At 42.7% G+C, this 12,139-nt stretch overlaps 1 protein-coding gene across 3 annotated transcripts in view; it reads right to left on the bottom strand.

Moving 5' to 3' along the window:
* Positions 1–12,139, bottom strand: part of LARS2 (leucyl-tRNA synthetase 2, mitochondrial) — a 134,517-nt gene that overhangs the window by 53,639 nt on the left and 68,739 nt on the right. For all 3 annotated transcript variants that reach the window (XM_074271416.1, XM_074271417.1, XM_074271418.1), the window contains exons 8-9: positions 8,204–8,311; positions 3,149–3,308 (exon numbers count right to left, since the gene is read on the bottom strand). In XM_074271416.1, coding sequence (XP_074127517.1) covers positions 3,149–3,308; positions 8,204–8,311 — 268 coding nt within the window. The remainder of the gene's footprint in view (positions 1–3,148; positions 3,309–8,203; positions 8,312–12,139) is intronic.

Raw genomic sequence — 12,139 nt, forward strand, 5'->3', positions numbered from 1 at the left:
AGACAAAATAAGCAAAAATGACACATCAGCAAGGTCATGTATGATCCAAGAACATACTGGGGGATTCCCTGTACCACGCCACCACCCAGGCTTGCTTTGGTCATGGGACTTGAGCACAAAAGGATGGAGATATCTTTGTCAGCTTTCTTGGGAGCTTATCCATAACTGGTAAAGAAGCAGTGAACATTACATTAAAGTTTGAGGCCTAATATGAGCCTCTTTTAACAGAATGTGTGGATTAATATGTTGCTTATTCTTATATCTATTATATATAACTGATTGAGCAGTTATATATTACTAGATGAATATGTTAAAATAATTACTAAACTGACTAATGCTAATTTGAGTAGGGGTCCTCAATGTTTCTCTCAAGAATTTGGAACTAAAATTTTTTTTTAACAAATGTAATTGTGAAATAGTTAATGAAATCTATCTGTCTATAAAAGAAAAGTTTAGTTAAAAACAGTTATGGGATAAGGGGCAGATCAAAACTACGACCATTCCTGTGAGTGCTGGGAAGTTGGACGTTGCAAGAGTTTAGGAGGCTGGCAAATTGAAGATCAGTGTGTTGAGGAGACATCAACTTGCATGACGAGTTCCCTGACTTTGAGGGCAAGGGTTGTATGATCCAACTAACGAACTTCTTGAGAAAGGAAGGGGAGTAACCTAGAAATCAGCTGATGATTGTGAAAAGGAGCCTGGGTACAAGAGGGTAGAACAGGGCACTGCCAGAGTTAGGGCTGGAATGAGCCTCCAAAGCCCTCTCCTCTAGCTCCTTCCTGAGGAGACGGAGGCTCACAGGAGGAAGGTCACTTGCCCAGGAACATAAGGGTTGGAAGTGTCAGGGGCAGAGTTGGACCCTAAGATCAGGGAATGACCAGATGACAAGGAACATTCACCTTTAAAGGTGAAAAAAGAGTCAGTCCTTCACTGTCTTGAGCTCTAATAGTTCTGAGAGCATGGTGACCACGGAAGAAGAGGGCAGGGAGGAGGGATCTGGGATCTGGACTGAAGTCACAGTCATTACTTAAGTTCTGAGGCAATTCAGACTGAAGATCCAAACTCATGAAAATGCAGCCCATTCCAAATCCTGTACTTCTGTGATTATTTGTAGTTCATTGCTTAGAAACTGATATTTACAGAAAAAAAAAGTCACTTTAATGAAAACACCCATAAACAAATAGCAATGCTGGGGAGGGGAGAGGATGAAACATTAACACTGTAAAAACATAACCGGAAAGGCCAGAGAAAAGGACATTTCCACAGCAATCATAATTGACTTTCTGAAAATTACATGTTGATTAATTTCCCCATTGATTTCACTAACAATGTTATCCATTCAAATCCAGCAGTCTAATTTGATAGATATAATCTAGAGATGTTGAACAAATTAGCGTGACTAGAAAAAATCCTGAATATTTGTGTCATATGACAAAGTTACATTTTATAAGCTTTTAATTTCATTTGGAATCATTTCAGAGAATATTCAGGGGAAAATAACCCATGTTTTATTCAGGGCCAAAATGCATTGCTCATGCCAAATGTTAGCTATGTTGTGTCAGACACCTGGGTAGTCATGGAGATATACAAGTTTCTCCAAATATTGCTCTGGACATTCTCCAAGAAGATTTCTCAATCACTCCAAGAAACATGAAAATGTTAAAATGTTCTGAATTCCTCATATTTTAGGATCACTAGCTTTTTAGCCCTTCATCATTAGCCCATGTTGAGCTCTCTCACTCAATCTCCAAGAAGATCACATTCATATCTTTTCATTTTGCCTAGTTTTCAAGAGTAGTCACTTTCTTGTCTCAAACTGTAGAGGGCTGGAACTCTGGAGAAGTCTACTTGAAACAAGGATACTTACAGCAAGATGTTAGCTCAGTGGAATTGATGAGATGATGGTTCTCTAGGTCACATAGATCTAGTATGATATAATAATATAATCACTCTAGTTTGACATAATAATATAATCACTCTAGTTGGGATATACTCAGTATGCTGTAATGATGTAATTGTAATAGAGTATTTAAGGGCTGAGAGAACTGGGGACACAGTGAGTCAGAGTGAACAAACGTGAAGGAGACAAGAAAGACTTTAGACTCCATTCCTGACCATCCTCGTGATGTCTATCCTACTGAGACCAAGGCCCGTCCAGAGGACCTCCAGAAAGCTAGTATCAAATCATTTAGAAGAATGACAATTTCCTCTCCATTTATATCATCCTCCCGCAAAACAAAACAAAACAAAACAAAAAAACCCTGATTTTCTATTTTCTTCTGAAATAGGGAACAAAATTTATGATTGTTCACACACTGAAAAAATTAAATTTAAGAGGACTTTTTTTATCATCTTTCAAGGTGACACTCTCAACAATAGTGTAAAGTTAAAACAAAATCACTGCTTCTAAGAGCTAACTATCATGCTCCTGAATTATCTAGGGACATCACTCATCTGCCCACACTGATACTAAGAAATGTTCTACCATAGATATTTCCATTAAAAAAACACATGAAAGACCTACTGTGTATAGAGTTAATTTATCATTAAAGACAGACCCATTAATTCAAAAGTTCTGGGACTTCAGATAGGAGCTTGGTAATAATTTACTAGCTACTAAAAAAGATTGCAGTATATAAACAAGACTTGAGGGAGAAATATGAGAAAACCATTTTCAAGTTACCCAGAAATGCTTGACTATATGTCAGAACTTGGTATAGTAACTACAAGTAATTTTATTTTTTATGAAAATTTTAATATATTTTTTTAAATTACATGAAAATTTTTTTTTACTTCTGTAGTTTATTTTGAGTTCCAAATTTTCTCCCATCTGCCCTACTTTCTTGAGACAGCAAGCAATTAGATATAGATTATACATGTGCTGTCATACAAAACATATTTCCATCAGTCATGTTGCAAAGGAAAATAGACCAAAAACAAAAACCAAACCCCAAGGGAAAAAAAGTAAAAGTATGCTTTAATCATAGATTCCACCAGCTGCAAGTCACTTTAAATTCCCACTGGTCTCTTTTCTTACCCAAAATCACTAGAACTATAATGTAAGGAGAAGATATGATCCCTATGTAGAATGAACTTTACCCTCTAAATGTTAGATTACATTTCAAACATCCTCTAATTAAAAACTCACCTTTGCCAGGAAGAAATGCCTTCTGGAAGGTTTCCTTCAGGCTGCTGTTCCCATGTAAGAGGTGATGGCTGGGCAGGATGGCAATGTGAGATGCTCCGTAGATAGCCTCTGGGGTTAGAGCATAAGCAGACAATCTCTCCGAGGTTACTTTGTCATTAACCTGACAAGAATTGTGACAAGAAAGGTTTATTTCTCCTTTTTCTCTCCAAGGAGCATTTCAATTTTTGCTCCTAAAGTAACCTCCTTTGTACACTTCCTTTCCATCCCTAATCAGTGGGCTCTGAGAGCTGGCACTGGGGAGGGCAGTGAGAAAGGGCTTGGTGGAGGAAAAGGACCCCTCGGTGGTCCAAAGCATCCCTCAGCCCTCATCACTCAGACTGCTTTGCAGACAGAATACAGTACAAATCTATTCAGAGAGAGGCTTTTACTGATGTTATGGTAAATTTTCTTTATTAGCATAAAACCACCCCCACGAAGCAAAAAACGATTTAGAGTTATACTATCCTTCAGAAGAACAAAAAACCCAAGCAGGAAGACTTTGGCTTCTTGGATGTTGGGGTAAGCCCCTGCTTCAGCCACCATGTTGGGTGTTGGAACAAACCACTCTCACCTTCCCTTTTTGCCGGGAAAGTCTTCATATGAAAGAGTGGATACTCCCCTAATGCTCCAACAAGTCGGAGGCGTTACCATGGGGTGGCTGCTGCGTGTGTCGTGGCTTCTTGGAGCCTCAAGTCAGAGATGAGTGCCAGGCAGACCCCAAAGAGAGATGAGCATCCTTGGAAAGGGCTGGGCTAGCCCTCACACCAGAGGCGCCAGTTCTCCTGAAGACCCCACACGCCCCAAGGCAAACATCTACAGAGAATCGGTGGGAGAATAAAGGTGCTAAACCATGGGTTCCACTTCAGAGAGAACCTTGGAGTCATGGAGGGCACTGCACAGTTTACAAAGAATCAGTCAGTCCTCGGCCACTTGGAGAATTGGGCTCGGGTGCATTGGCCATCAGCAAGCTAGCTTCCTGGATGGACCCATTCAATGGGACACCCATCCAACAACACAGACTGCATACATGCATACTGCATTTTCTGGTTATCTGTGTGAACATTGCTTCCACCGGTCAAATGTGAGCTGCTTGAAGATTTGCCTTTGCGTCCCCTGAATAATAACCGTGGTGTTTTCTCCATGAGGTTATTCTACTGATGGCAGAGCCAACTCCAGAAGAGGAAGGACATAATTGCCTAGGTCAAGCCAGAGTCCAGGGTGAGCTCCCTCACGCCCCCCCCCCCCAAAGGCCCCATGGCAGACTGCACAGGGGCCCTTTGGGAGAAGAAGGGGTTCCTGCTGCTGTTCTGTGCCACGCTGGGAACCACCCCAGGTGCCACAGAAGGAACTGCCCAGGTGCAGAAGCAACAGGAGAGGAACAAGTGTTTCTGCTGATGTGGGCTAGAGAAAGAGGGCTGGGTGAGGAAGGGGGAGGCTGCCCCAGGGTTTCAGCTATGGGAGCTTGGGGACTGTGCAAAGAACCCCAACAACTTCATTTCTTAATCTGTTTGAAAGAAATAATTTAAAAGTATTTTCATACATTTTGTTCATTCTTATCATGTGCACTATAATATAAAATGACCAAAAGGCCCAAGAAATGATGTCAAATGCACAAGAACACCAATTCTCCCAACCCTTTTCCTTTTCTTTTCAAGAGAAGTTGTGAGTAATTTAGCTACAACTTCCTCTCATCTGTTGTTTTCATTTTTAATGAGAATGCCAAGGTTGATAGGATTCAGTTCTTTTAGGAATATGTCACCAAACATACCATTATAAAGAGGTAGAAACTGTGACTCTTAGCCTCTGCTTCCTTCTTTTTTGAAACCTTTAATTCAGAAGTGTAAAAGGACTGCACAGAATCTTGGTGTATTTGTATTTTATTTTGTATCATGGGTTGCCACAGTTAAAGGATTCACCATCAGGTAGTCAGCCCATGCACGTTGACTTTCTGTACTTAGCTAGACTTTGGAAATACAATTTACTCTGTTGCTTGCACTTGCTGGTCCGACCTTCTAGGAACCAAGGTCACTCCTGCTACAGTGAGGCACTGCAGCAAAGTAACTTGGTGGTGCACAATGAATGCTGATGAACGAATAAATGAGCATATGCATCCCTAAACCATTTGGTTTTTACCCCCTGGATTGTTAGACAAAATTACTGTGAAGTGTTGTTTAGGGAGCCCTACAATGTTCAAAGTCTTGATGCAATCACTATGATCTGCAAAAAGAAGCATCTGGAGGACCTCCTATCTATAAGGAATCCTCCTTGCATTTGGACCTTCCATGAGCATGGCAAACACTATTGGGGAGCATTAAGTCTCCTTGCTTCACACTCTGCTTGACATACACAATCAGGAGACCACTGGATAAAGTAAACTTTGTGGTTGCATCTACAAAAGAATCTTAGAAGACCTTAACTCATGATAGAAAGCTCATTAAATAACAGCCTTTCAAACTACATTATATTCTATCAAATCAAAAGTTTTTTTTAAATCAACAACAGAGTGAGATTTTGTATTTTCTGTACTTTCCAGACAAGCATTTGACCTTGTGATTTGCTGCAGAATATTTTCAGTTTCTATCTCATATTTTCATCAAATAAATTCTTGATACATGTATAGATCATTTTATAAAGATTTTGAGAAGATAAAAAGGGAGGCATGTGGATTAATAGTGAATAACATCCTCACAACCACCTTTTTTTAAACTAGTAATTACTGTCTATGCTTTTTATATCCCCTCTGGTTGTTGAGTTTATTCTTCTCTTTCCAGTATTGAAAACCAGTCCATTAATGTCCTCTAGCTCGGCACTCCTCCATGTACACTTGGGCTGGTCCAGCTCCTCTTGCCATCTTCATCCGAGGACCTCACTAAACCATCCAATCGGTAGTAGCGACGGGTGGTGTGTACAAAGGGCAGGGACTTAATCAATGCAAGCTTATGACCCGCACTTACTGGGAATTCCTCGTTCATGGGGAATAATTGCAATCCCCGATCCCCATCACGAATGGGGTTCAACGGGTTACCCGCGCCTGCCGGCGTAGGGTAGGCACACGCTGAGCCAGTCAGTGTAGTGCGTGTGAAGCCCCGGACATCTAAGGGCATCACAGACCTGTTATTGCTCAATCTCGGGTGGCTGAACGCCACTTGTCCCTCTAAGAAGTTCTTTTCTAAGAAGTTCTTTTCTTAGAACTTCTTAGAAGTTCTAAGAAGTCATTTCTACTTTCTTGTGCAGCAGAGAAGTGACATGCACTTCTCTGTCTAAAATGGAGTCTAAATGGAGTGGTTCCATTATTCATTGTGAAAGCAGTTTGCTATAGAAATGGTGACATAGCTGAAGTCAAGGGGACCTGAAGTGAAATCTGGCCTCAGACCCTTACAAGCTGTGACTTGTGGCGACTCATTTAACTTCTGTCTGCCTCAGTTACTCATCTGTAAAATGGGAATAATAACACATCTATTTCCCAGGGTTGTTGTGAAGATAAATTGAGATCACTGTAAAACCATCTGTGAACCTCAAAGTGCCATATAAATAGTAGATAGTTCTCTGTTTTTTTTAACTCCTTCTACTATGATCTAGCATACTTGGATCCAGTATCAGATATTCTGCAAACCCTTGATGCATTTCTGGGTCTCACTGTTTAAAGAGGATACGGCCTATGGTTTTTCCCTGCTCTTCTTCATCAGATTTTGCAAATGAGTTTACATCATAATTAAATTGGTACCACATCCTTCCACTTAGCAGATACAAAGGGTCTATTGCCTGAAGCATTTACTGCTATTTATAGTTTTATTATCTTTTGGCCTCTCTATAGAAATTGTAATATGGAGGCTAAATTTTCATCGGGGATGGCACAGTGCACTCCTTAGTGTGATTTCTATATTTTGCTTTCAAAAGAATGTCTGGACAGGCCCAAATAGGAATTGTTCACTTGCATATCATTTCTTGTCTTCCTGATCTTATCTTCAAACAGGGAGCCGATTTTGGCCTTGGCTCTAACAAATGGACAGCTGAGTCAGCAGTGACTCCCACACCAGTAACCAGTCATTTCTTCTCTGTTAAAGTCAGCTCCATTTTTCTTGATGTCATTTGATTCTTTCTACTTTCATCACCTTCCAATTCTCTTCTTGAATACGGTATTAATGATACATTATCTTAAGGGCAGTACATAAGGTTTGGTCTCTCTTGCTTCTTGGGCTTCAACTGTAATTTCTGACATATTTTTTACTGTTCACCTATGCTTACTTTTCCCATGAAGCTACTGAACATTAAAGTTCGGGTCAATTTAGTTTAGAAGGTCACATCAAGTTCACAAATCTCTACCTCCTCAACCTTTGCAAAAGCTGTTGGACTATAAACTCCACTTATGTTCATAGTGATCTTTTTGCTTATGTTTATTAAGTGAATAAGAATGGAATCAATTTGATCAACTCTTTTATTTGTCTCTGAAACAAATCTGTGAGTTCGCTTTCCATTTAATGACAACTTCCTAGTATCTTCTGGTTTCCTTTACAGCAAGAATGCCATGAGTGATATGATTCGTTTCCTCTCGTTAACTAGATAGGGATCTTATATTTAGAGTCCAACAGTTAAACTAATCCTTATATAGATAGGCTTAAAAACTGTTTGATTCTTAGCATCCTCTGCCTCCTGTTCTTCCACTCTGGAAACTGAAGAAGACTATGATCCTTTCTGGATTTTTTCTTTGCTTTGTCCAAAGAACTCGATCTAGTGGCCAGCCTAAAGAAGGGGTCTCTCTATAGCTGGTTCTTAGTAAACACAGTTGCTGGGGCTGTATTCAAAGCTTTCTGGCATGGCAGAATCTCCTATAGTTTGTACACCAGTGACCCCCACATCTGGATGAGGTGCCCACAGGACTTTGGTGGAGGTAATATAACCCCCCCTAATTTGGAAACCCTCTCCACTGGGAAGTAATGGAAAAAATCACCTTCTACTTAGCCAGTTCCTGTATAGAGAAGGTGTTAATCCAGGTAAATCTGCTTAACGGGGACTTACCTTCAAAGTGAAGTCAAGATAGCAGCCGTCACAGTCTCCTATCCAATGGGCCTGCATCCCCTTTATTCCGTACCACTCGGGAAGGTCAGCCAAAGCTTCACGCATCGCCTATGGGTTTGGAAGAGAGACAGGAGATGCTCTGAGCCCACGTGTAGGCACCCATGGGAACACTCGGGCATTGGCCAAAATGAACAAAGTCGGGGAATGGTAGCCGCGGATCTGAATCTTCCCTCCTCATGTGGTCTTAGCTGGAGGAGTGTTCGCTCACTTAGTGCTGACTTCTGAAAGACTGAGCTGACTGACTTGACTATTGTAAAAATGCCAAATTTTCATGGCTGAGAGAAAATTAACATAGAAAAGATGATAATTAGATTCTTTGGTGACTATGCCTAGTACAATCTTCCCCAGGACCAGGAAACTGAATATAAGAAAGCTAAGGTTACCTATTTCAAAAATTTGACTCAGATATTCTGTCTGAATTTTCAACTTTATTTTTCTGTATGTGTTTGAACGTACTAATTTCATTTTGTTAGCTATTACAATCTTCAAATTGTAAATTGAACTATTTGTTTACATACATCTATTTTTAATAATTAAAATAGATCCAATGAAGCTTAATAGTGAAGGATGCTTTCTGTCTTTTCTTTGTATCACCAGTAAGCATTTATTTAAGCATCTATTAGATAACAGGCACTGGGGATGCTTTTTTGGGAAGAGAGGCAAACAGGGTTAAATGACTTTTCCAGCATCACACAGCCAGTAAGTATCAAGTGGTGGAAGTTGGATTTGAACCCAGATTCTACTGGAATGAAAACTAAAGAACACCTAGAGTTGTATGAACATTGAAACAAAGATCTATTCACAAACTGAAGCAGGAGAACAAAAATAGGAAAAGTTAAGACATGTACATGTTGAGTCACTCATGCTGGGCAAAGGTTCCTGCCTCTTTAGGATTCAATTTCTTTACCTGTGAAATGGGAAGTTGGAGTAGATGATATTTAAAGTGCCTTCTAGCTCAAAAATCCTAGGGGGCAGCACTTTACCATGCTGTACTGGGGGTCAGAGAAGAGGAGCCTCAAGTTCCTTGTCAGGGCCAAATCATATAGATCCAAGATCTGGTGGTTCTGATGCACAAAAAAGAGCTAGGGAAGGGGAGGTTCTGGGGGGCCTCCAGAACCTCTAAGGAGGCTGGGAGGCTCCTCCCTGAGGAACTTGTAGGATCTTTGGGGAGGCTGTGGGAACAAGGAGCCTGGGGACCTCCAGGGAGCCTATAGGGCCTCTGGAAAGTCTCCAGGAACTAAAGATTGTAGGACCTCTGGGGAGGGTGTAGGAACTGAGGAGCCTGGGGGATCCCCAAGAGCCTGGGGACCTCCAGGGAGCCTGTAGGATCTTTAGAGAGCCTGGGGGACCTCTGAAGATCCAGGAGATTTCTGGGGAGCTTGAGGGACCTCCAAACAAACAGCAGTGACAGAAGGCAGCTGAAGAGGGGAGCGGCCTTGCTTGATTTCTGAGACCTGAGTGACTGGTTCTCAAAGGGGACAGAGAATGTCCTGCGCTGCCCTGGCTGACTCACTGTGGGACTGGCAGCAGCAACAGCAGCATTTGCTGAGGATCAGACAGGATGCAAGGCCCAGGGCTTTCAGAAGCCATCCTCATTTCCCTTGTACAAGGCCACAGAGCCCTTGCCAGGGGAGGGTTTGAATGCAGCTCTTCTGGATTCCAAACAAGAGAGCCCTGGCCACTGCACACAATAGAGTTGTGTCTAATGAGGAACATGGAGGCTAAAAGAGTCCCAAGAAGAATTTCTGAACACGTAATTTCATCCTCAACCTTTTCTAAAAGACAAAAAGGGTTGTAAGGAAGGAAAAGTATGCTGGAAATTGAATTCTATTTTTGCTTGAGATTTTTTAACACTTTTACCTTAAAAACATAATTATCATTTCACAAATCAGCTGAAGCACCACGCAGCCCGAGGCAGAAGGCAGCTAGTGCTGGGAGTAATATCCAGGCCTGCTCTTTAAAGACCGGTGAGTTACGGCCTGTATTAGTTTCCAATTCATTAGATCACTTTAATAAAAGACATGCAGATGTTTTATTAATGTACTTATTTTCCATTGGCTCTAGTCTCCAAACACTCAGTCTTATTTCCATGTCAACAAGAAATACACAAAGGAAAAGGGGAGGATATCATTATAAGGGATCCATATTGAAGGTTCACTGAGAGAAGCCAGGCTTTCTATGGAACCCAGCTCTCTGACTGTGTTGGCCCTTTAAATTTAGGAAGAAAGCAAGCGTGGCAAAGTGCAGGCTGGGGGATGTGCAGAGAGCCACAGGATAAAAGGTCCTTCAGTAGGGACTGCGGTAGGACTCTCAGCTTACTGCCCCGCCCACTCACTATACCACGGCCCCCAGGCCCTTCCTAACTTCCTCCTCCCTCCTCCCAGCCTGCCTGCCTCCAGTATCTCAGAGGAGAACCAGAGACAGGGGGCCCGCTGGCCACCTCTGCCCCTCCTCGGAGCCCACCGATGGCCTCTGCCCTTCTCTGCCCCTCCTCGGGGCCCGCCGGGCACCTCTGCCCACCTCTGCCCCTCCTCAGGGCTCACCGGCCACCTCTGCTCCGCTCTGCCCCACTCCGCCCCTCCTCGGGGCCCACCGGGCACCTCTGCCCACCTCTGCCCCTCCTCGGGGCCCACCGATGGCCTCTGCCCCGCTCTGCTCCTCCTCGGGGCCCGCCGGGCACCTCTGCCTACCTCTGCCCCTCCTCAGGGCTCACTGGCCACCTCTGCTCCGCTCTGCCCCACTCCGCCCTTCCTCGGGGCTCACCGGTCACCTCTGCCCCGCTCTGCTCCTCCTCGGGGCTCACCGGTCACCTCTGCCCCTCCACTGCTGCTGCCCATGAGGCAGCCTCATACCATAACGACAGTTGCCCCTCCCTGCAGATGGACCCCCTCCTCCCCATGGATTTTGTGTTTGTCTTCTCATCTTTAAATATTCTCAGTTTCTCTTAACTGTCCATAGTGGCCAATGGGGATCAAAAACTGCGTATAGTTTTTACAGAAAAAGGACCTCCACCGATCGGCTCCTTGTAGAGCATCACTTATGGGAAAGGACAACAGAGCCCAGCCTCTTACCATCCCCCACGAGTCTCCTCTGTGAATCTCCTCTATGAGTCTCTACTTCAGCTGATCCTGTGCCCTGTCTACCACTGATGGGACCCATGGCATCCAATCCCCCCTTTCCTCCTTTGAGTTTAATTTCAGTCTTTCTCTTCCATGTTCTCAGAGACTTTGTGCATTAATTTGGCCACCTCAACGGTCTCTTAAACTACCCAGTGACAATGGCTATGTTTAGAGCCTGTGAAGGTTCACAAAGTGTTTTCCGGTGACTATCTCATGGGGTCCTCACCACAGCCTGGGAAGGGGAGGGTACCATTGTTGTCTCCATTTTACAGATGAGGCAACCAAGGCAGAAAGATGGAGTGACTTACTTAAGATCACACAGCTAGGAAGTGACAGGCTGGATTTAAACTCAGACCTTTCTGGCTTCAGCTCAGCTGCCTATATGGAGTTAAGGCATGGATATAGTATTGGTTTATCGTCTTAAAATACTTGGGTACATTTAGACTTGTTCATATTTGCTTTGTATGATCTTCTCTGCAAAGATTAAAATGTGATAAAAGTAACCCTCTTTTCAGAGTGGTGATGAAAAATAAGAAAAGATTTTAAATTCCCTTTCAAATAGAAAACCCTTTGTAATCACTAACTGTCATATTTGGTTCAAATACTGGCCATGTTGCTGCTCCAATTTGCCTTGTCTAAAACCTGACTGTGGCCTATCCTAACTAGTATTTTCAGTGTTTATCAATTTTTTTTTCTTTCAAAAATATGTCCTTTTAAGGGTATGAACAATCTTCATGGCAAAGATGTATAATCTGGA

Source organism: Sminthopsis crassicaudata, chromosome 5 (assembly GCF_048593235.1).
Source record: "Sminthopsis crassicaudata isolate SCR6 chromosome 5, ASM4859323v1, whole genome shotgun sequence".
Taxonomy (NCBI): Eukaryota; Metazoa; Chordata; class Mammalia; order Dasyuromorphia; family Dasyuridae; genus Sminthopsis; species Sminthopsis crassicaudata.